General features: G+C 53.2%; 1 protein-coding gene across 2 annotated transcripts in view; it reads left to right on the forward strand.

Annotated features, from left to right (window-relative positions):
• ADAMTS2 (ADAM metallopeptidase with thrombospondin type 1 motif 2) overlaps positions 1–25111 on the forward strand; it is a 217700-nt gene that overhangs the window by 158112 nt on the left and 34477 nt on the right. For both annotated transcript variants that reach the window (XM_070568963.1, XM_070568964.1), the window contains 6 exons: positions 6511–6667; positions 13472–13577; positions 14281–14424; positions 14849–14981; positions 15230–15343; positions 22511–22656. In XM_070568963.1, coding sequence (XP_070425064.1) covers positions 6511–6667; positions 13472–13577; positions 14281–14424; positions 14849–14981; positions 15230–15343; positions 22511–22656 — 800 coding nt within the window. The remainder of the gene's footprint in view (positions 1–6510; positions 6668–13471; positions 13578–14280; positions 14425–14848; positions 14982–15229; positions 15344–22510; positions 22657–25111) is intronic.

Raw genomic sequence — 25111 nt, forward strand, 5'->3', positions numbered from 1 at the left:
TGTAAACCCCGAGCACAGTGACCGGCTCAGAGGGAGCCTGGACACGGGCACCCCACGGCTACCACCCAGCCCCAGGGTGCGGGAACGCTCCGTCCCCTGGAAAAGCAGCGCCGCCCACGGCCCCCCGCTGTTCCTCTGCCCAGCCGGGCCCTGCCGCCCTCTGGGAGCGGCCGCCCGGGCTGTGAGGTCCAAGGCTGCTTCCGTGGCCCCCCTTGCTAAACCCGGCCTGCTGCTCCCTGGAACCCCATGGGCCCCCGGCGCAGGCATGTTCCCCAGCCCAGCACGGACGAGAACAGGTGTAGTCGTACAAGGCTTCTCTAGAGGGGCCAGCGCAGAGCCGCGGAGGCAGCCAGGAGACAGACGCCTTCGGGCGGGAGGAGGGCAGACGGCCACAGGGAGCCGGCGTGAGAACCTTTCCTAAGCAAGCAGGCACCCCTCGGCCGCGCCTCCATCACTTCTGGAGGAGAAATAGACGTCTCCTCTTCTGTCGGAGGACGGCCCCAGCTCACGCGCTGTCATGCGTCGCAGGGGCTCGGCGTGGCGGGGCCCATCTGAGGGCTGCGTGGATGTGGGCGGGGTGGCCGCGGAGTGGGAGGAGGGCGGGCCAGAGGTCCCGCAGGAGCCCAAGCGACCCACGTGCGCCGCCCAGACTCCCTCCTGGGCCCTCTGCCTGGACCTCCCTGTCTGCGAGAAGCCGTCGAGGCCCCTGGACCCATGGGAAGGCCAGAGGCTCTCAGGAAGTGGGAGGAGGAGGTCGAGGGAAGGCTGGGCCTGCCATGCGGGAGGCAGGAGTTGGTGGATGGTTGTTTGGGGGGCTGTGCCAGGCAAGCTGCTTCAGCCAGTTTGCAGTCCTTTTGAACCTCTGCTTCAGCGGCCCGACTTGGTCCCAGGCTGGCCCTGCACGGGGGCAGGCAGAGCCCCTGGACTGTTCACCCACGGGCTGCACCCGGGAAGTGGCAGAGCTCCCCAAAGTAAAATTGCCGAGGTCTTTCCAAACAAGCAAGCTGGACCCCCAAGGGCGATCCCTCTACTGTCTGTCCCTTGGCATTGTGGACCCCAGCTTCCCCTGCGAGTTTGCGGCTCTCCCCCCATCCTCCTCATTCGGTCCCTCCTCCCTCACCGGCCAGCCTGGCCTCCTCTCTTGTGCGTCTCCTTCGGCCTTGTTGTCCTGACTCTGCTGACATTGCACAGCCATGCCCCCATCCATCTCAGTGGCCACACTGTCCCCATTTTGTCCCCCGTCCCTCCTCACTGACTCAGAGGCCTCTTTCTAAAATGTACGTGGGCTGTGCGCCTGCCACAAGGCACAATGTCGATGTCAGGTCGCAGAGTGGCCCCTGGGCACCCCACACCCTCCTGCATTCTCTAGACCCAGCAAGGACAGGGACCCGGCCCTTGGTTCCTTTGTGTCCATCTGAGATGGACCAGAACCTTGAGAAAACTGGGACATGGGCAGAGAAATAGGAAATACAAACAGCTCCCCCATCTTGAATGCCCGAAGGCTGACATCCTCCTCCTCCTTGACCTCTGGGGTGTCCCCGGTCCAGACAGCAGGCTCCTAGGGCCATGCGGGCTGTTTTCAGAGATCTGTCTCCCCAGGGCAAACTCATCCCAGGGGCAGCCCCCCCTACCCTTCTCTCTGCTCCTCCCCTCGGGGAGTCTCTTCAGAACCCTGAAGCCAGAAGGGGGTCCCAGACAGCTTCTGCTCTGGATGCCGCAGCACAAAACCCCGGCGGGCTGGGGAATGCAAGTGGCAGGCTGCCTTCTTGGCATGAGTGAAGGAAAGACGCAGCAAGAACAAAACACAAATCAATATTTCAATAAATTATCCTGCCACGGCAGCACGGTCACTTTGGCTGGGGGAGGGGGGCTGGGAACATAGGAGCCGTGTCTCCGGGAGGCCCTCATGGTGTGAGTCCAGGAAGGACACCGGGGAGGGGCTGTCTGCCTGGGGCCTTTATCCAGGGTTCTCCACCCAGCCAGCTGGGGGAGGTGTTTTGTTTTGTCCACATAACTTATTTAATTTGAGTCAACATTTACTGTGAGGTAACGTAAAATCCAGATTTAAAGATTGGCCTGAGAAGTCCAATCTGGCAATTCCGGCCTCTGTTCTTGACAGCGGTGGGCTGGCGCTGTGTCATCTCCCCTTCAGCGGTGTGCAGGCTCCTGGGTTTGCTACAGTCCTCGCCACTCCTTATTGGCCCCCACTTTCTTTATCATAATAGGGAAATATTGCCCTGGATCCTTACTCCTTCTAACCTGGAAAGATAAAGGAGAGACTTATTTTTCTTACAACCAACCTGACTCACTGGTTTGCATCACTTGCCTTGCCGGGTGGCATTTGGGTTTGCAACGCCCCCCAGCACTTCCCGCCAGCCCACCCCCTGGGCGCTGGTGCCTCTCTCCGGCCCACAGCCTGCCTGTTCCAGCCTGGCTCCTGCCTTTAGCTCCGTCCCCAACCCCATGGCCTAACTCCTGCTCTCTGGCCCTGACACGAGTGTCTCTTTCTGGCTGGTCTCCTGACTCCTCCTCAAAGATGTGGCCACTGCTCTTCTCCCGCTAGTGTGGGATGCACCAGCTGGACCCTGGAGACCAGCCCCCGGCTTTCATCTGCCAGCCGGTGGCCTTGACTGGGGTGCCCATGGTCCCCCAAGGAGGAAGAGCATTGCTCAGGACTCATAGCTGCAAGCAACACTAACACAACTCAAATCGCCTTTTACAAAGAGGAATTTCCTGACACACATCAATGCGACACATCTGTGGCGGGCAGCCTCTAAGATGGCCCCCAGAGGCCCTGCCTCCTGGTGTCACAGGCTGGCATAGTACCCCCTCTGGTGTGGGCCGGAACGAGACTTGGTTATAAACTGACTGTGGCTTCTGTCTCGAGTGTGTATTCTCTTGCTGTCCCTCAGGTCACTCTTGCTGGGGGAAGCCAGCTGCTGTGTGTGGAGAGGCCCACGTGGTGTGGCAAGGGGCCCTCAGCCCAGTAGCCATGAGGAACTGAATCCTGCTAGAAGCCACATGAGTGTGGGTGCTGGTCCCCACTATGGCAGCCTTCAGATGAGACCACAGCCCCTGTCTTCAGCTTGCCAGCAGTCTCATGAGAGACCTTGAGCCCGAGGCACCCAGCAAAGTTGCTTTCAGATTCCTGATCCACAGAAACCACGAGATAATAAATGTTTGGGTTCTTTTTAGACCGTAAAGTTTTGGAATAACTTGTAGCGATAGATAACAAACAGATCTGTGGGAGGCTGGCCTCAGGCTTGGGTGGACCAGGTGGTTGTGCAAGGACACCAGAACAACCTCCCTCCAGCTGGGGCCCTGCTCTGTTCTGTGTTGGCTTCTTCCTCAGCTGGGGTCTCCTCCCATGGCGGCAGGGGTGCCAGCAGCTCCAGGCTCATAGTCTCATACCGTTCCAACTTCTCGCCCGCTTCCATTGGTGTCCTTCCAGTACCCTCTCGGTACCAGGGAGATGCAGATCTGGGATTGGCCAGGCCTGAGCCCTCCCATCCCTGAACCTGGGGTCAGACCCAGATTAACGGAGGGGATTTTACCAAAGGGGGACTGGGCTGCTGTTGTCAGGAGAGCACAGGCAAAAGAAACTGCAGCCCACAGGGCACCAGTCTGTTCCCTAGAATGGTTTGTCCCAACACATGGAACTTAGAACCCTGAGAGCAGGGGGGGCCATCACGGGAATACAGTAGTGCCCGCTTATCTACAATTTGGCTTTCTATTGCTTCCATTACCCACATAAACTGTGGTCTGAAAATATTAAATGGAGAATTCCAGGAACAAATACTTTGTAAGTTTTAAATTCTCCGCTGTTCTGTGCCTGGGCCGTGACTCACCCCTGTGTCCTGCGCATCCACGCCGTCTAAGCCACCTGCCTGTTAGTCACTTAGTGGCTTGGTGATCAGATGGGCTGTGGCGGTGTCATGGTGCTTGTGTTCAAGTTACCCTTATTTAGTCCAAAGCACTAGAGTAGTGATGCTGGCAACTGGGATGTGCCAAAGGGAAGCTGTAGACTGCTTCCTTCATGTGAAAAGGTGAAAGTTCTTGACTTAATAAAGGAAGAAAAAAAATCATATGCTGAGGTTGCTAAGATCTATGGTAACTTTTATTAGAGTGTATTGTTATAATTGTTCTATTTTATTATTAGTTATTGCTGTTAATCTCTTACTGTACCTAATTTATAAACTAAGCTTTATCATAGGTGTGTATGTAGAGGGAAAAGACAGAATATGTAGAATATGCTATCTGAGGTTTCAGGCATCCACTCGGGGTTGCGGAACATATCCCCCGCAGATAATGGGGCACGACCGTGATCTTCTGACATCTGGGGTGGGAGGAAACAGGGCCCCTTTCGCTGGAGTGGCCTGGCAATGCTGCTGAGCAAGTTGAACTCAAGGGGGCCTCTGGGGCCATCCTAGATGAAGTGGTCATTGGTGGCCTTTGTGGTCACCCTCTGATTTGGACTTGGGCTGGCAATCTTAAGCTCAGTGGGACACAACCACAAGGCCCCAAACTCTAGCACCAAGTGAGATTCACTGTGAGGGTCCCTTCCTTCTCATCCCACCTACAGCTCATGCCTAGAAAGGAGACCCTTTCACTTGATCCCTCCTTCAGAGCTGTGCCCTCTCAAGCTTTGCTGAAGGCAGCTACTGCCTGGCAGGGACTCAGCTGACCTGGGGGGTCTGGCTCGGATGTGATACAGATGCTGTTTTCTTCCTCAGCCCCTCCTGTACCAGCCAGGGTGGGAGGAGATGCACTGCAGAAACAAACAGGCGCCACGTCCCAGAGGCTTACAACAGCAAGGATTTATTTCCTGCTCACGCTGTCTGTTCAGTGGGAGTTGGCAGAGGACTCTGGTCTCATTGTCACTCAGGGCCTGGGTGACAGAGCAGCCATCATCTTGACATTGCTTCACATTCCAGAGAGGAGAGATCTCTGGAGGGCCTCACGGGGGGTAATTAAATGCTCTGACCTGGAAGAGACACGTCACTTTTGCTCACAGCTGGTTGGCCAGAGCTAGTCACACGCTACCCCTAATCATGAGAGGGGCAGGGGGTGCACCCCCCCTTCCCCTCCTCCAGCTTCATCTGGGCTGTCCATCTCTATGCCAGTGTCCAGCAGGTCCTGGTCCCCAGACCTCTCACTCCAGTCTGTGATGTACTTTGTTAGGACTCAGTACGTCTTGTTATAATGAGTAATCTCATCTCCCAGGAGTGCTTGGCTCTGTGCTTGGAATGGGAACTGGTCTGCCATCTTGAATGTCACTGACTTGGTTAACACACAAGACCCCTGGCAACGACCAGCCCTCCTTGGCCTTGAATTGCTCTTCCTTCTTCTGGAGTAGCCCGGATTCCTAACAATGCCTTATATCCACTCTCTGCTACTTATACACTCAGGGAGAAATATGGGGCTCTGCTTGATGAATGTGTTTATGCAAGAGAAGAAACAGAACACCTGCACACATCTATGCCAAGGGATGCATGTCTCTACTCTATGGACAGACGGGTCCTTGGGGAGGAAAAGAACATGCCCAGGACTCTTTGCTTGCAGGGAATTACTTTGGTGGTGGGAGTACGAGGTGAGAGCAGAAGCCAGTGGTATGAGAGAAAAGGGAAGTGGGCCACCTGTTGGAGCCTCGCTTTTGAGACAGTCTGGTGTATGTTTTACTTGGGGAGGCAGTTCAGCAGGCAGGGGGTTGAATATAGACTTTGGTTTCAGACTTCCTGGGTTCAGATCTCAACTCTGCTTCCTAGCTGTGCGACATGGGGCAAATGACTTGACTTCTTGCAGCCTCAGTTCCCCCTCAGGGTGGCTGTGAGGACTGAATGAGAGCGTGGATGCCGATGCCATGGTGCAGAGCGTGCCAGTGTGGCTGCAAGGTTTGCATCTCAGCACAAAATGGTGCGTGACTGCTCCTGAGGCCTCCTAGCCATGGCTCCTGTGGGAATTCACTCTCTGTTCCTGCTGTGTGTGGCTCCTTTGCTATATCTGCTGCAGCTTTCCCCCCCATTGCGTTGTTTTCTGTAAATACCTTCAAACGGGGAAAACACAGGGTTATCTCCCCCTTCTCTGGGCTCACACACTATGTTGGGATTTCTGTCTCCTGTCCCTGGACCCTGCCAGAACCATGAGCTCTTCAGGGTGACATCCACGTTGCTCTTGCCTCCTGTCCAGGGCCTGCACAGAATAGGTGCCTAATAGAATGCAAGGACCCCTGGAAACGGGGTGGGGTTAATGGACTATTTGAAGCCTTAGATGGCTTCAGAGATTTGCTTCCACATCTCACCAGAAACTGTGCAGTGACTTTGTGCGGAAACTCTTGCAGGTGTATGTGACTGGGAAATGGAGCCAAGTGGGAGGTGGGTCCTAAGATGGACTGGGCTCTGTGCCACCTGGACCAGGTCCCCAGTAGACAGGGTCTGTGAACACTATTGCCTGCTCAACTCCCATCTGCTCCACCAGACGCTAACCCTCTCCCGTCTCTCCTGCCCCCTGCAGTCCATGAGCCTCATTGAGATTGGGAACCCCTCTCAGAGCCTAGAGAATGTCTGCCGCTGGGCCTACCTCCAGCAGAAGCCAGACACAGGCCACGATGAGTACCACGATCACGCCATCTTCCTCACACGGCAGGACTTCGGGCCTTCGGGCATGCAAGGTGAGCCTGGCCCCCGCAGACGCACAGAGGAGGGAGCTGGGCATGAGCCCCTGGCCTGTGAGGGCCCCTAGCAACCTTGGCCCGGGAGGGAGTATGTCAGGGCAGAGAGGGGCTGTGGCCGCCTTGGCCGAGTGAAGGGCTGGGTAACTGCTAGGAACCTCCTGGCTCTCCAAAACCATCAGAGCCTGTGCCAGGCCCCCCAGGAAACTGCATCCCCCAGGGGGACAACGAAGATGAGGGGGTGAAATGAAGAGAGTTGGGGCTGCCAGCCCAGAGAATGATGGGATCTAAGGCTGGTTTCAGAGCTGTTCGCCTTTCATAGTTTTTAAAAAACAAATTCGAATAAGTTTTCAACCTTTAGAAGTTTAGAGATCTTACTTAAAAATTCAAACTAGGGGCCGGCCCAGTGGCACAGCAGATAAGTTCGCACATTCCGCTTCATTGGCCCAGGGTTTGCCGGTTTGGATCCCAGGTGCAGACATAGTACTGCTTGGCACACCATGCTGTGGCAGGTGTCCCACATATAAAGTAGAGGGAGATGGGCATGGATGTTATCTCAGGGCCAGTCTTCCTCAGCAAAAAGAGGAGGATTGGCAGCAGATGTTATCTCAGGGCTAATCTTCCTCAAAAAGGAAAAAAAAATTCAAACTATATAAAACTGACAGATCTGAAAGAAGAAATTGACAAGCCTACAATCATAGTTGAGAATTTTAACATACTCTTTTTAGTAACTGAGAGAACAACAGGTAAGAAGAACACTGGTAAAGATACAGAAGATTTGAATTAAGCAACGGGATCTAGTTGATGTATATGTAATACTACACCAAACAGCTGGAGGATACATACTCTTCACGCATATGACCTGAAAATAGAGCAAAGGAGACTGTGCTGGACCGTAGAGAGACCTCAACAAAATGCAAAAGATCGAAATCACACAGAATGTGTTCCCTGATCACACTGGGAAAGACGGAAAACTTGAAAAGTTATGAATGTTTGGAAATTAAACAATACTGTCATAAATAATCTGTGCTTCAAAGAAGAAATAGCAATAGAAATTAGAACAGATTTTTAAACTGAGTGATAATGACAATATGACATATCAAAACTTGTGGATGTGGCTAACATAATGATTAGATTGATGTTTATAGCCTTAAGAGTGCATTTATTAGGAAAAAAAGGCTAAAAGTCAATCATATAAATATCTATCTCAAGAAATTTGAAAAAGAACAGCAAACTAAACTCAACAAAAATAGGATAGAAATTATAAGAGTAAGAGTTAAAATGGAAAACAGTGCAGTAGAGAAAATCAACAAAACCAAAATTTACTTCTTTGAAAAACAGATTAAAATGGAAAAGCCTCCAGCAATAATAGTTTTAAAAAAGAAAGAAAATGCAAATTTACTAAAATCGGGAACATAAAAGGCACACCATTACAAATCCTATTTTGAAAAGATAATAAGATAATGAGAAGGTATTTTGTGTCAAAAAATTTGTCAATTTAGATGAAAAGTACAGATTCCTTGACCAAAGTCTGAGAAAAAATGGAAAATCTGAATAGTCTCATATCAGTTAAAGATATTGAATTTATAATTAAAAGCTTTCTTTCACAGTAAACTCCTGAACTTGATAGCTTTACCCAAGAATTCTTCCTAATTTTTAAAGAAGAATAATACCAATCATATATAAACTCCTGCAAAATGAAAAAAGAAGGAACATTTTTCCAACTAATTTTATGAGGCCTGCTAACATTGAACCCAAAATCTGAGAAGGACATTACAAGAACAAAATTATAGGCCAATCTCTCTCATGAGTCTAGATACAAAATCCCAAACAAAATATTAGCAAATCAAATCCAGTGCTATATAAAAAAGGTACTATATCACAGTGAATTTAAATTTATTCTAGGAGTGCAAGGTTGGTTTAACATTTGAAAATTAATCATTGAAATTCACCACATTAGCAGAATAAAGAAGAAAAATTTATATAATCATCTCAAAATATCCAGAAAAAATATTTGACAAAAATCAAGATCCATTTATGATCACGTCTTATTGAACTATGAATAGGAGAACTTTATTAATGTGGTAACGGATATTTACCCCCCAGAAAACTATGACAAACATCATATATAATGGTGAAATGTTGAAAGCATTTCCTCTAGACTGAAAATGGGTCAAGAATGCCCCCATCACCACTTCTCGTCAACATTGCTGTGGAGGTCCCAGCCAGTGAAATAAGACAAGAAAAAATAAAAATATAAGAATCAGAAAGTAAAAAATCAAACTCCCATTTGAAGATGATATGCTTATGTACATAGAAAATTCAAAAGAATCTACAAATAAATCATTAGAATTATTAGGTATTTGCTGGATATAATGTCAATATGCAAAAATCAATTGAATTTCTATATTCTAACAACAAATTAAATTTTAAAAACTAGTACCAGTTACAATAGAATAAAAAACAGCAAATACCTAGGAATAAGTCTAACGAAATATATCCAAGACCCAGACTAGAAAACTGTAAGACATGTTTACAGAAACTGTAAAAGGCTCAACCAATGAAGGACTCGGCCATGCTGATGGCAAGGGAGTCTCCCTCCTGCACACTGAGACAGCAGTGTTCTCCAAGTGGACGTGCAGAGCCAATGCAAAGCACTCTCCAGTGCTCCCCAGGGCACCCCCGTGCAAGCACAGCTCCGGCACAGTAGTCTGAGGATATTGACAAATTGATTCTAATGTTTGTATGGAAGTGCAGTGGGTCAAGAATAACCAAGAACAATGGAAGAAGATGATCAAAGTATTCAATACTTATAAAAATATGATAGGTGAAGAGTATAATTTTGATGCAAGGATTGACAAATGTATCTATATCATAGGAACAGAATGCAGAGTCCAGAACTGAACCTCTGCACGAACACTTGATTTCTTGCAGAGTGGAGGGGAAAGATGGTTTTTTAACCATGGTGTTGGGGCCACTGAGTATCCAAATTGGTGGAAAAAATGAAGCCTGACACTCCTACTTTACTCTATATACACATCATATTTGTGCATGTTTTGGATCTTAACTTAGCGGATTTTAGATCTAGCTTTGAAAAACAAAATAATAAAACTTAGGAAAAATAATATAGGAGAATATCTCCATATTCTTGGAGCAAGAGAAGATTTCTTTTAAAAAAGAGATAAAAATCACTAACCACAATGGAAAAGATGAATAGTACTACATTAATACTAAAAACTTTTGTTCATTAAAGGCACCATTAATCCATTGGGGAAAAATATTCATAATACATGTATCTAATAAAGAACGGATATCTAAAATATATGAACTCTGACAAGTCAATAATAGTTAGTAATAAGAAAACAAGCCAGTAGATTGATGGGCAAGAGACTTTATCAGGTCTTAACAGAGCATAAATGACTGATGAATGTATGAACAGGAGCTCAACCCAGCAGACATTAGGGAAATGCCATGAAACCCACAATGAGATACCAAGACACACCTAATAGAATGGCTAAAATGTAAAAAGACTGGAAATGGTGAGGATGGGGCTATGTTATTCTCATGCTCTGCTGGCAGGACTATAAATTGGTACAAGTACTTTGGCCAACTGTTTGGCAGTATCTCTTAAAGTCGAACATACACCTACCTGGCAGCCACACTCCTAGACAGTCACCTGCCACATGCAGGCACCCGTGCACCCAAAGATTGTGCAGGAGCGTTCGTGGCAGCATCGTGTGCAATCACTCCTGAACAGGGAACAACTTCAGTCCGTCAGCAGGAGAGTGGATAAAGAAATGTGATATGTTCCTACAGCAGTGAAAAGGTCTAGAACCACACGCCACCCCACGGATGGGTCTCACACGTCGAGGGCTGAGTGAAAAAAGCCAGACAGAGAAGAATATATACTTAGGATTCCATTTATCTCAACTTTGAACGTGGGCAAAACTAATCTGTGGTGTTAAAGTCAAGAGGGTGGAGCGGAGGCAGGGAGTCACGGTTGGAAGCAGCAAGAAGGGGCTTCTGCAGCACTGATGTGGTTTATTTCTTGACTGGGCGGGTGGCTTCCCAGGTGTGATCACCTTGTGGTAATTCACTTGTTGTATCCTGACTTGTGCACTTTCATGGATGTGTATTATACTTCCAAAGAAAGAGCTTTAAAAAACGATATAAAAATATGGATCCACTCAGAGGAGTGGACCCATTTCACCCACCCTATCCTCTACAGCCAGTCATTTTTATTAGTCTCTGGTTGATCATTCCAGTGACCCTTTTTGTAAAAGTAAGTATATTTGTATGAAATATATGCTCATTCCTTCCACCAGTTTCTTCTATGAATTGTCATATGCACTGCTCTGCATCTTACTCCACTCTCTCAACCTTCACTTTTCTCTGCTGGCTGCTCGCCTATATTTGTATAACACAGAGCTAAGATCAGTTTCTGTTGCTGTGGCACCGTAGTTGCCCTCTTTACCATGCTGATCGTCACCACAAGGCGGCGCGGGTGGGCGCCGAGACCATGACTCCCACCCCACTGAGCAAAGAGTGAGGCTCCCAGTTGGTGTTAGTGTCTGCTTGCTCCCCTTCAAGCCACCTTTCCAGCAGTGCAGCCCTCTGCGTGTTGTCCCAGCGAGAGCTCTAACCTGAGCAGAACTGCTCCTGGGGACACGCAACTTTCATAGTAAGTGACCTCATCCTTCATTGAAAACTGTGAAAAGACAGCCAACGATTACCAGACGTTAAAAAAAAAAAAACTTATAGAATAAAAAAGATGCAAAACAAAATTGGAAAACTGACTCCAAAGAAAACAGAGATAATTTAGAGAATAGAAAAGAACTTTTTATAAACTAATATTCCCAGACTGTTTGAGAAATACTTCTATAACTAGAAAACATTGCTAAGAAGAATTAGAGAACAGCAAAGGGTTTTTATGAAATTAAAGATGTGAGGGGTAAAATAGAAAATTCAAAAGCTAAAATAAAATGTCCAGGGCATCCAAAAATATTAAAATATGAGACAAAAGTTAGGAGACAGAGAGGCTTAGCACAGAAGGGGCAATATCTATCTAATAAGATTTCCAGAGAGAGAGAACAACAAAACTGAATAGGAGGGAAGGTTACAAATAAGAAAATAAAGATACTTTGTCAGATCTTCGGGTGGTAAAGGCTGGCGTAGCCCTCCGAGGCATGAAGGAGAAGGGCCCGCCCTGAGGCCAGTGTCCACACCCCGGCCTCGGTGCAGAGGACATGGCAGATCTCCAAGTTTCGCTCTGGCGCACTGATTCAAGCACAATCATCTCAAAATCTGCAGAGCGAATAAAACAAAAGATTCAGATATTCCTGTTTATTCCCAGGGAAAAAGACACTCGTTAGATACTGTGCGTCTACAGACAGGTCTAAACCCAGCACCCCAGGGTCACACTGCTCAACTTTTCTCTTTGAACAGATTGCCTCAGCATCCACTGGTGGGGCTTGAGAGGGGTGAGGCTGCTCAGGGTCCCAGGAGTCGCGGCTCCCCGCTGGGGGGCCTCCAGGACCCAGGTGTCCCAGCTCTGTGTCACGCCCAGCTGTGTACGCACGTCTTTATCGCGTCCAGGTGCTGGTGGCAGGCCCCCTTCTCTGGTTTTCCTCAGTTTTAGGTGGGGTCTGGGTGTCATGCCCACCCCCACCCTCCATGTCCCCGACTGTGGGAAGGCTGCCCTGGGGACATCTGAAGAACCCTGTGATGAGGCTCAGCTGAGCCCCGGGGAGCGCTGTTGCTCACCCCGCCACCTGCAGGCCTTCTCACCCTGCTTGGACTGTTCTGGCTCCTTCCTCAGCCCTGCCCCTGTTCCCTGTCAGCCTCCATTTTCCAGCTACTCCCTTGGGCCACACAATGTGACTGGGCCGGCAAAACCCACCGCATCTCCTCACTTTTAGTTGTGAATCCAGTGGCTCTTCAGAAGCCAGTTGCCAGGGAGGGGGTGACAGGAGGGTCATTGGGCATCTTGTGTCAGAGGGATGCGGCCTGCTGAACCACCCCTTCCCACTCCCCCTTCCCACCTCTGCTTCTGGGGACACCGTCCTAGGTTCTCGGGTCCTTCCTGAGGAGAAGCAGGAATGTGGCTCAGAATCTTCTTGGCTGGAGCTCAGAGTTTGCCGGCTAAGAGCTCCTTGGGCCTTGTCGTCTTGGGCTGGCCTGCCCCCAGTCCCCTCGGCTGGTCCACTCTGCGTGGACGCAGCAGGGCAGTGTGGCATGTTGGCTCTCTGCGCTCAGCTCTGCCTTTGGACAGCTTCGGGGCCAGCCCTCACTGCAGCCTTCTGTGTGACACAGAAATGGGTCTAGCTACGGTCTCACAGGGAAACCCCAAGGGACTCAGGGAAGGCCCTCCTGAAGGGGTGGGCTCCCGGGTGTGATGCCAGGCTGATGAGGGGCCAGGGCACCCACAGGAGAGGGAGGAGGTATGGAGGCAGCATGCTGCCCAGGGGCCTGAAGGTCACTCAGTGAAGGGGGACGTGGTGCGTGGCGTGGAAGAGGATGGCAGGCGGGCGGCTGCCAGGTGGCAGAAAGTCCTAGCAGGTGAGATCTGGATTTGGGAAACTGATGCCAGCTGCAGTGTGGACACTGATAGGCAGAGCTGAGGCCTGCTGCCTGGGCAATGTCCCCTGAGCTGTGCCAGCCGGGGGCAATTGACTCTACTTGTTTGCTTGGGGATGGTGGGGGGCATTTGGCCAGGGTCCCCTGAGTTGGGCTTTGGTGGGGCCTGGAGCCACCCCTGGCAGGGCTCTGGGCCTGGAGCTAGAGCTGCCCTTTGTCTCCTCCCAGGCTATGCTCCTGTCACTGGGATGTGCCACCCCGTCCGCAGCTGTACCCTAAACCACGAGGATGGCTTCTCCTCGGCCTTCGTGGTGGCCCACGAGACTGGCCATGTGTAAGTGGCCTTGCTGTCTTTGTTGTCTGAGGAAGGTCAGGGCTCAGTGGGGCCCCACTTCTCCTCTGTGCCCTGAGAGGGACATGCTCTGTATGAAAATGGGAGACGCTGTCCTGTCCTCCTAGCACTGAACAGGGCAGCCCTCCGCCCTCTTTCTGCCGAGGGAACAAATCACAGGGAGAAAGTTCCAGAGGGCTGAGCAGGTACTGGGGCCTTCCATACGTATGCCACTTAAGCCCCTGGGCGGGAGCTCCTTACTGCATTTACAAATGAGTAGCTGAGGCTCTGAGGGAGGCACGCCCAGGATAAGAGAGCCGGAGGTGGGGAAGCCACGACTCTGCCCGGTGCGCACCACCCAGGCACCACCTGAATCTTAGGCCTGGACAACCTTTGTGAGAAACCTCGCAGGGCCGCTGGGTCTGTGTGGAGAGGGCAGCCAGAGACCTGGGGCAGCACCCCACCTTAGGGACAGAATACCGAGGGGGCCACCGCTGGACACCATCTTCCCAGAGTGCCCCCCGCTTAAGAATCTGGCTGGTGGAAAAGCCGGACCACCTGGCTCCACGTGGACCAGAACAGCTAAGGTCGAGGGAAGCCAGCTCGGGGAGGTTGGGGTGCCCTCCCAGCGTGTGGGTAGGGTGGAGCCGACAGGTCAGTGGGCCTAGGTGAGGGTCCAGTGAGGCTGCTCTGGCTCCCCACACAGGCTGGGCATGGAGCATGACGGGCAGGGCAACCGCTGTGGCGACGAGGTGCGGTTGGGAAGCATCATGGCGCCCCTGGTGCAGGCAGCCTTCCACCGCTTCCACTGGTCCCGCTGCAGCCAGCAGGAGCTGAGCCGCTACCTGCAGTGAGTACCACCCCCATCCCCTGAGGACGACCCCGCAGCCTGGGGCTCAGCTCAGGGAGGTGCGTGTCCCTGCTGTGCCTGGGCCACGCCTGAGCCCTCATACCTCCATTCTTCCAGCCTGAGGCCCAGGGGAGGGAGAGGGAGAGAGCAGCGCAGGTCGGGGTGTGTGTGGGGGGGAGAGTCTGTTGTTGGGGGGCCCAGCCTTGAGCAGGAAGTGGTCATGGCAGCCTCACCTTTAATGAATGTCTGGGGTCCCGGAATCTAGGCAAACCAGGTCCTGGGTAGCTTACCGAGAAAAAGAGATGCTGTTGAAACTGAGGCAGCACAGCTGAGAGCTGGGGTGTGCAGGCAAGGCCCTCCACCGCGGCTCCAGTAGGGGCCTCAGCTGCCTCGTGGGCTGGATGGCCCATATGTCCCTTCACAGCTCCTATGACTGCCTGCGAGACGACCCCTTTGCCCATGACTGGCCGGTGCTGCCCCAGCTGCCCGGGCTGCACTACTCCATGAACGAGCAGTGCCGCTTCGACTTTGGCCTGGGCTACATGATGTGCACTGCGGTGAGTGCAGGAGTCACAGGAGCCGGCACCTGCAGGGCTGGGGGGAGGGTGGGGCCTGGGCTGCTTGATGTGCACCGTGGTGGGTGCAGGAGCGGGCACCTGCAGGGCTGGGGAGGGGAGCCTGCCCTGGGCCTGGCTGGCTTCCTCGGAGGTGGCTGGAGTTGGGGCAGCTCCTGGGGACAGGTGGCACCCCACGAGCGTCCCTGCATTTGGAAGTGGCCTGGCAAGCTGCTGGTGCTCTCTTCCAGTTCCGGACCTTCGACCCCTGCAAGCAGCTGTGGTGCAGCCACCCTGATAACCCTTACTTTTGCAAGACCAAGAAGGGGCCTCCCCTGGACGGGACCATGTGTGCACCTGGCAAGGTGAGTGAGGCTGACAGCAGGCACCGCAACACACACAGATCTCTAGGGACAAGCCCAGCCCTGCCCGCGAGGCAGGGCGGGGGGCCTTCTCGGGGTGACCCCTGCCTTCTTTCTAATAATCCCGTACTTGCCACTCCAGAGCTCCCCCACCCCCTTCCCATGCACGATTTCCTTTGTCGGAGCAAACCTGGTGTCTCAGAGCTCCTCTTAGTGCTTCGAGCGCCCCCTCAGGAATCCCCTCCTCTGAGGAGCAGTTTTGGGGTTCTGGCAACCTTCGTCCCCCCTGCACACTGTGGGTCACCTCCCCTTGAGGCCAGCATTGGGGTCTGGTGGCCACTGGGTCCTCAGGCCCAGCATCAGGCTTATCCTCTCCATCCCTGCGCCTCAGTGTTTGCCCCCTGGTGGGCAGACTTGTCCCTCGAGGTCGCTGGACGGCTGCCCACTAGCCTTCTGGTCACCCCAGGCTCACTTCCCAACTTGTGGCAGCTCAGCCAAAAGGGCCTTCTCCTTCCCCAGCCTTCCAGCTCCACCTCCGGGCCTGATTCTCGTTGGTTCAGATGAGATCACACGCCCACTCGGCAGCCAATCACTTGCTAGGGGGCGGGCTTATGCAGATAAGCCTAAACCTGGGTCTCGCTCAGAGGGCTCCGCCCCTGGAAGCCGCGTAGACCGGGCGGCGCGTGGGGCGGCGCGTGGGGCGGCGCGTGGGGCGGCGCGTGGGGCGGCGCGTGGGGCGGCGCGTGGGGCGGCGCGTGGGGCGGCGCGTGGGGCGGCGCGTGGGGCGGCGAGGACTCCGGTCTGGAACTCCAACGGCAGGCCCAGAAAGACCCCCGCATCGCCTGAGGTCCCCCGCACTGGTCTTAAACTTTGCTTCATTTTAGTCGCTGGCGGAGCTTCTTAAAGACTCAGGTTCCCAGTCCCCTGAAGATTTTGGTTTGGAACAAGCATCTGGAATCATTTTTTTATTTTTAATGTTTAAATTATAGTAAAATTCACATAATGTAAAATTCACCGTTTTAGCCACTTTGATGTGTACAATTAAGTGGCTTTTGGTACATTCACAATGTGCAAACCATCACCACTATCTAGTTCTAGAACTTTTTCATCACCCCAAAAGGAGGCCCCATTGAGCAGTGACTTCCCATTCCCCTCCTCTCTCCAGCCCTGCAGCCACTAACAGGCCTTCAGTCTCTATGGATTTGCCTGTTCTGGAATTTCATATGAATGGCATCGTACGATTTGCGTCGTTTTATGACTGGCTTCTTTCACTTAGTGTAACGTCTTCACGGTTCATTCGTGGTGTAGCATGTGTCAGAATTTCCTTCCTTTATAAGGCTGAATAATATTCCACCATATGGATAGACTGCATTTTGTTTATCTGTTTCTCCATCGATGGATATTTGGGTTTTTTCCACCTTCTGGTATTTGTGAATAGTGCTGCTATGAATATTTGTGTGTATTTTTTTGTTTGAAGGCCTGGGAATTGGTATTTTTAGGGGTGCCCCAGCTGATTCAGCTGTGCCCCCAGACTTAACGAACTGTTACCAGTCAGAGGTGGGGGGTGTTGCTAATACGCCAGGGACCTGGTGAAGCCAGAACTGATCACATAGCCCTCCTCCCCGCAGGAGCTGGATGGAGGGAACAGGGCCTGGAAGCATTTGCTGTAACTCCAATGGGGAGCTCAGGAATTGCGGAGCTGGAGGGTGAGACTGTCTCAGTGTGCCTTCCTACTGCAGTCCACCCCTCCCATCCACTTCCTCCCAGTCCACCCTGGGCAGAGAGAAGGTGGACGCAGTGGGAGGCAAACCTGCACAGGTGTGCTCGTCCAGAGGTGTGTGGCTGGCCTTCGTCCCACAGGAACCCTGGCCACTGGGAGAAGCAGGCCAAAGAACGCCTGCACCCCCAGCTGACTGATGGGGCTGGTCTGCTGAAGGAGGCGGGCAGATGTAGCCAGAGTGCCTCCTTCTAACAGAAACCACTGGCCTGGCCACAGCCCTTCACTCTTTTTTGGTGGTGGGACCCTTTGTTCATTCAGCCCAGTAAATAAAGTCACCATTTTATGTATTAAAAACAGCATTGTGCTGATTGAGGGCTGGAGCTGCGGCTGGCTCAGCCTGCCCTGGGTCACAAAAGTGTAGGTTAGAAGCTGACCCAGATCAGCATTCTCGGGGTAGGGGGTGTGGGGGCAAAGGGAAAGAGGGTCTCCTGGGGCCTATCAGAATCTTCTGCTGGTGTGCGTTTGCATGGTTCGATATCTTACTTATTATTGCAGTGTAATTTTATAAATAAATAAATAAAGGAGAACAATCATCCTTTATTTACCCCTTTCCTGCAAGAAAAATCACAGAGGCAAGGAGAAAGGGGAGTGAGGAGGAAGTAGGGGGAGGTCTGGCCAGGTTAGAGAAATATCAGGGCACCAGATGCAGCATCTCAGGGTCCGGGCTGTGCCCAGCTCCATGCTCAGGCCCTGGCCACAGCCGCCCTGGCCACAGCCACCCTGCCCGGGCTCCTCACTGTCCACACTCTACAGAGGGTCATCCCAAGCACGCTCTCCCCTCTTGGCCTCCACTGCCGCATCGTACCCCTGCTCACTCATAGTTTTGTGACTCCGCCATTTCCCACAGATGGAGCAATCTGTATCTATATTCTGTGTGCTGAGATGACCTGGAGAGAAAGCAGAAAGCACAGAGGAACAGCTGCCCTCCGCCCTGTAGTTCCACTGTCCGCCGAGGGTGGCACTGTGGGGCCGGGTAGGCGTCGGCGGCACGGAGGATGGGGCTGGCAAGAGCGAGGGCCGCGGAATCAAGGGTTTCGGGCAGGCAGGTCTGGCTGAGAGAGGAGAGATGAGCATGTTGCCCTTGGGTGAACCTGGGGCTGAGGCTGAGGAGGCTCCACGTCACTCAGCTCCATAGTCGTTCATTCATTCATTCATTGCACGTGTCAGGTCCACTCCGCTTCTCTCGGACCTCGCTGTCTGGGGGGTCGACCAGGAGCGTGCAGAGGCAGCGGTGACACGGTGGGGAGGAGAGGGATGGGGTGTGGCCTGTTAGGGAGCTCAGAGAGGCTTCCTGGTCAGTCACCTGGGAGAAGGGTGGACAAAAGTGGGACCAGCATTCCAGGCTGGAATACCACGCTGGGCAGAGCAAGGCGAGGAGGGCTGGGGAGCGTAGAGGAGACGAGCATGATGTTTGAAGACTAGTGTGTTAACAGAACATTTGAGGCATGGTAAAGCCAGCAGATCAGGAGATGATTGCCATTGAGGAGATAGCTGTTCCTTATGCATCCCAACAGGAGGGGCCACACCAGGAAGCACCGTGTGAGTCAGGAGGCAGGGGGAGGCAGGGAGGTGTAGTTTCCACAGAAAGGACCAGAGGAGGCAGGGCAAGCAGGCTTAGGAATAATTTGAATAACTTCAGGGGACTCTAGGGCGTAGGAGCTGCCTGGGGTGATTAGGGCAAGTGGCTGGAGCGCGAGAGCCCCATAGAAGAGGTGGTTGGGGGTGCGCTCTGGACTCAGTGCTTTGCATTTGAAAAGCACGCTCCCTAGTGAGTGGTTCACTATCTCTGGGAATTGGCGAACCCTGGGAGGGGCAGTCCCTCCAGGGTCAGCGGGCTCCAGATGTATCAGAATACAGGAAACAAATGACATGGTTAACACACCTGGCTCCCCAGGATGCTGGAGAGATGGTGGGAGAGAGACAAGGACGGACTGAACTAAAGATAGCCCTTCCTGTGCTTGGGCCATGTGCTGCCCTGTCCAGGGTGCTGGAGGCGTTGTCAGCTCTGCTCTCAGACAGCCATGCCCTGTGGCCACATAGCTTGTGCCCAAGACACCCCAGAGGCAGGGTCAGGCCAAGCACAGATGGTCCTCCCACATGCCTCTGCCCCTCAGGCCGGGCTGTTGGGCTGACCTTGCCCTCTCTGTGTGAGCCAGGGTCACTGTGGCGGGCGGAGTGCAGGCCCAGCTGGGTCAGCGATGTCTCCTGCCTCAGTGTGTCTTGGCAGGAAAGAGTCCTCATGTGCTCTCACATTCACATGCACATCCCTCACATTCACATCTTGGGGCAGCAACGCCCACCCTAAGTTTTCAGAAACTCCTTAGAAGGGCTGTTTTAGAGATAGATGCCCAGTGCACAGACCCAGTGACGCCTCTGTGTCAGAACCCACGCTTCCCTGCATAGTTGAGAACTGGCAGGCAGGCAGAGTGACAGGGCCAGCCCAAGGTCTGGGTACAGGAGTTTAAGCCCAGGGTCTCTCCTTCCTCATGGTGTGACCTTCAGCCATCCTTTCCCCCTCTGGCAAGTCACCTAAGAGTCCATATCACTTATCTTCACATCCTGGCCCAGGGTACCTGCTCGGGACTTGCTGGTGGGTGGAGGACAGAAACCCAGGACCACAGCCGTTCAGAAATGCTAAACAAGCATTTCCTAAAAAGAACAGTCTGCCTTTCAGGCTGTCAGACCGACCTGGCAGTGTCCCAGCCTGGGGACAGCAAGAGCCAATGACTAGTCAGGTTGGGGACAACTCTAAAGGCTGGGCCAGCCAGAGCTCTGAGCGGGATCAACGGAGCCCCACGTTGTGGCCGCATCACTGTTCAGTGCCTCACTCTCCCCAGAGGCGTTGATCCAAGAGCGCTCCCCAGGAAAATGCCTGCACTCAACCTCTCTGCCGCTGAGTGCAATTTCAGGGAGCCGTGCTCCCTCTCCAGGCCCGAGGTGCTCCCACGCGTCCTCCTGGTTCTGTCTCTCAAGCAAGCCCTTCCTTGCCCCCCTGCTTTGTGCACATCTCTGCTTGGGAGCCCGCCTCGCCTCTTCCTTCCTAACACAGGCCTCTCCCCCCTCCTGATCCACGCGCGCTCCAGGCCTGCCTTTGCCCCAGCCTGAGCCCGCACGAGCCACTGCAGAGGCTGCTGCTCTCTGCATTCTCCTTCCCAGGCTGCACTGTTTCAGTAAATTTTGTTTGCCCTGCAGTGTGCAGCTGCTGATGTTGCCCCTGAGAAGGTTGCAACCTTGGGCACGTGCACAGCCACTCTGACCTCACAGCCCCCGACCCCCCACACGGCCCTAGGACAGTGGAATTAGCCAGGCTCTCTTTGTCTCTTTCTCTGATCTTCCTACTAAGCTTCTGGCTGTTCTGTTGAATGTTGGTATCACAATCAATTAGTTTTCACAAGCTGCTGACTGATTGCTGTGTTGTTTTTGATAATGCCCTGGGGTACAACTTATCTACAGTATGACACTGGTTAAATTCTAGACCCTTCACCGGGGTAGGGTGTTGCCAGTCTTTGAGGCTTGCTCAGAGTCCAGGAGGGATCTTAGCTGCCTTTTCCCTGGTTCTCTTTGTTACACTTGTGGTGGGTTTGCCATTTTACTTGTGGCTACTAATATCCTAGAGCTACTGGCCTCCTCTCTATTGCTCACTACCAAGATTTCTGTTGTTTCTGATAGTGCTAAGGGCATGAACTTCCCATGCTCTGTTCCAAATAAAGTTGGTCCCATTAGGGAGAGCCATGGCGCTCTCTGTTCTGCCTTTTCCTCTGGGAAGACCACTGTGCCACTGCACTGGAGGCAGGAGCAGGGTGGCCTGCTTTGCCCAGGGTGACACTCCTGGTTTACAAGTCGGTCACTGATTGGGGATGGCAGCCCCTAGTCTTCTTGGTTTCCCCTTTCAGCATGAATCCTCTGCCCTACGAGCAAGCTGGGGAAGGGACTATCAGGGACCAGTATACCTGGCCTGCCACCCCTGGGAGTGGGGACTGGGTGGGTGAAGAGAGCCCCAGGCCTCCAGTCTCCCCTACCCGGAATAGACTTTCTGCAACACGTATTTGGGAGGTATGGGAGATGCCAGTGGCTTGCCTTCCCCAGGGTGAAACCACAGCCCCAGACTGGGAGTGGGGAAGACAGAGAGCTCTGTCGTCTAGGCAGTAAAGCTTCTGTCACGCTGAGCTGGGGAAAGGGTGGGAGAGGGTTGTGGCTCAAATGCCATAGACTTTCACTGTTCCTACCAAGATTTAGTAGATTTTCTTGAGTAAGTTTTTCTCCATTTCTTATATTGACCTTAGGATAATTTTCAGATGCTTTAAATGGTGGTTTTTTAAAAATAATTTTCACCAGTTAAATGGTTGTTTAACTGAGGAGAGAGTTCACCAAGCTCCTTGCAGCTCCATTCTAGAAGTTTCCGTTTACTGCCTGTTTTTGTAGATAAAGTTTATTGGAACACAGCCATATCCATTCATTTACATGTTGTCTGGGGCCAGCCGCTTTCATGCTCCGATGGCAGTGGAGTACTTGCAACAGAGATTGTGTAGCCTGCAAAGTCCAAAATAGGTACTCTCTGGCCCTTATAGGGAAAGCTTGCTGAGGAATGCCTGCGTTATCCTTCTCTTCTTTCTCTGGAAAACAATACCACAAAGTTATTGTCACACGAAGAGGTCATGAAAGAGTATCCCGTTAGAACTGCAGAAAAGTTGTGTCAGTCAATCGATTTGAAAAAAATCACTGTCCTCTGTTTTTGGTTGTTTGCGATATTGGTCAGTTTTTAATTTTTTGTGATGTATTTTTTATTCTAAATCAACATTCCATTTTATACCTAATTTGTATTTTTAATTTTGCAATTTTCTCCTTCAAGTGGGCCCTAAATTGTCTAAGCTTCCTCCCCGTGGGAGGAAGGGGCAGTGTGCTCAGACTCAAGCTGGAGAATTGTGTTCTGCACCCCAGCGTTCTACTGACTGTATTCGTGAATTTTTACCATGTCAGCGTATCACCTGTCCTTCATTTCCATATTTCCCTTAAATCGCCTTTTTTACTTAAACAAGTAGATCTTGTATGTTTCTGAAGTCACTGGCTTGATGTGCCACCTCCATCTTTATGAATGTCCCCTGTGGGCACACTGTCTCCACCTGGAGACAGGTGTGGGGCAGCATGTGGCCGGGGGGGACAGAGGAGGCTGGACAAGGTGCCAAGGACGGTGGGAGGCCCAGGCGGTGGTTGGGGGCAGCTGGGTGGGCCAACACCTCCCTGGGCCTCCTGACAGGGCTCTGAGCATCTGGGGGCATCTAGGGCCAGCTTGGCTCGTGCCTCCAGAGCCAGGCGGTCGTCACAAGCACTGCAGGCTGAGGGGGTGGGGAGAATGCAAGCGGTGGGTCAGGGAGTAACCGGCTGTCTTTCAGCACTGCTTTAAAGGACACTGCATCTGGCTGACGCCTGACATCCTCAAACGGGACGGCAACTGGGGTGCCTGGAGTCCATTTGGCTCCTGCTCACGCACCTGCGGCACAGGTGTGAAGTTCAGGACCCGCCAATGCGACAACCCACAGTGAGTTGGCCCTGATATTTCCCAAATTTCCCAGGTGGGAGCTGCAGTCCCTGAGGCCCCTCGCTAGCCCCCTGTCCTGCAGGGCCCCTCCGGCCACACATTGGTCCTGGAGAGGTTGCGAGGGCAGACAGCCCAGGCCCCTCTTCACCCTCCCTGGGAGGAAGCTGAGACTCAGAGAAGGGAGGGCTCAGGCTCCCTGGCCACATGGCCTGCAGAGGGCTGAGCTAGCCCTGGAGACCTGGAAACCTGGCCTCCTGACCCCTGGCCTGGGGCTGTCGCCCTACCTGGCCAGTGCCCTACTCTAAACACTGCCTCGCTCTGCCTTGCTTGGTTGAGGGTGCCAAGGATAGAAGAGGGAACAGAGACCAGGAATTGGGGACAAGGCAGGGGGCTTTCTGGGGCCCCAGGACACTGAGCAGGGGAACAGCTGTTCCCATCAGGCAAGGGGCAGGAGCAGTGACATGCCACCTGTGCCCAGCTGCCTAGGAGAGAGACAGCCTGGAGAGGCTGCCTCCATGCCCACCAGACTCCCCCTACCCACACTCCCTGTCCTGCCTCCAGTGCAGGAACCAGGGCCTATGCTGTGCTGTCCTTCCCGAAAACCCCTCATTCCCCCACTGCTCTGCCCAGCACCACTTTCATATTCATGCCGGGGCCACTCCTGCCTGAACCCTTGGCCTTGGCCTTGCCTGGTTCAGTGCCCATGGCGGGTGGGGGAGGAACCAGAGGGCCCAAGCCCTGGGCACCTGCAGCCCAGGTGACTCAGTTAGCACCCTGGGCCTCAGGCAGCCTGCCCTGTGGGGTTGTTGTGGGTACACGTACAGTGATGTGAACAGGGCCTGGTGTGCAGGAAGAATGCCCCAGACGGCAGCTTGCGCTGCTCTTCCACCTGCCCAGAAGAGGCCCCTCAGCTATTGGGAGACATGTGGCCTTTTTCTTTCTTTGGGCTGTCTAGTGTTTTAAAGATTTTGATGTACATGAAAATTGATTTACATTAAAATTTGGAATTTCACATAAAAAAGCAAACCAGATTTCCACCTTCCAAATTGGGCGCCATAGCAATGTCAGGCCCAAATACAGGCTGGTGGGTGACTCAGGCTGCCCCCTCGTGGGCAGCCCCACCCAGCCATGTTCACTCACCTCCTCCACCCACCTGGATCCCCTAGATATTTGAGTTGGGGCCCTAAGCCCTAAGCCACAGGCTCATCACACTTTCTTGGCCCCTGCCAGTCTCAGCAGAAAGTGTCCGTGACTTTCTGTGCGTGTGTGTTTTTTTGGGGGGCACAGGTCTCTAGCTTCACGTCAACTTTTCAGAGGCACCTATAACCCCCAAATTTAAGCCCCACAGGTGTCTGGGGCCTGTCCAGACAGGCTGCGACCTGCAGACAGGCTGCGACCCCGTCTCTGCGGCAGCTCCGGTGCTCTGCTCCATCAGGCTGCTGTACTTTCTCTTGCCAGATCCTGAACTGGCCACTGGGCAGCCAGAGGGGGCGGCAGTCACCCCTCTGGGGAGAGGGCGGCAGTCACCCCTCTGGGGAGAGGGCTCTAGTCCACATGGGTGGGGAAGGAAAGACCACACCTCAGGGACACCTGTGCTGGGGCCGGCCGCCCCAGCTCGAGCCTGGAGAACTCTTCTCCTGCTTCAGACCAGCTCCTGTCTGAGGGCTCCGGGCCGCTGTCCCAGCCAGGTCCAGAGGCAGGAAGGGGCCCACGTGCCCTGCCACTGGGTCCCCTCAAGCACCCCTGGGGCTATTACACTTTTCTCAGGATGAGATTGACTGAGTGACGCGATTGGTCTCTGCTGCTCCTTCCTGTGCGGATGGAGGAACTTGAGTCCAAGGTGCACAGTGAGCAGATCTGGCCTAACCCCCCGGCGTCCAGGTTCTGAGCCTCATGCCTGATGCTGGGCTTTTGGGGTCCAGTGGACTCACCCTCAGGCCTGGCCTGGCTCAAGGGTTGGGGGGCTTCCATGTTCTGTGTCTCCCCACCTGCACCCTCTAGGTAGTTTTTACCCCTCTGCTGAACCAGTCTCCATGGTGGTAGCAAGGGACAGGCACAGCAGTGACAGGAGCAAAGCTGCCAAGACTGCCTGTGAGCCCATCTGTTCATGAAGCCCGTCAGGCCCGGATCGGGGGGTGGGGGGCGACCACTGCCAGCTCTCCCTCCACGTCAGCGGCTGTCGGCAGGGGTGCGGCTGCGCAGAGCTGTAACGTTGTTTCATTCCTTTACACTGGGGTCAGTCGGAGACATGCGGCTGTAGTGCCCAGAGCATTTCAGAGCTCACAGGCTCCATGTGGCCTTTTTGTCAGCAACCCCCATGGGTCCCACAGGCCCCCCTCTCACGCGCTCTCTAGGTGATGCCAGCTGGACCTCACACTGCCCATCTTTAGCTCCTACTCCCTGTGCTCTCTTTGGCTTTTCCTGTGACGCTGGGGCCAGAGGGAAGACGGCCGCC

Source organism: Equus przewalskii, chromosome 13, assembly GCF_037783145.1.
Source record: "Equus przewalskii isolate Varuska chromosome 13, EquPr2, whole genome shotgun sequence".
In the NCBI taxonomy this organism is placed as follows: Eukaryota; Metazoa; Chordata; class Mammalia; order Perissodactyla; family Equidae; genus Equus; species Equus przewalskii.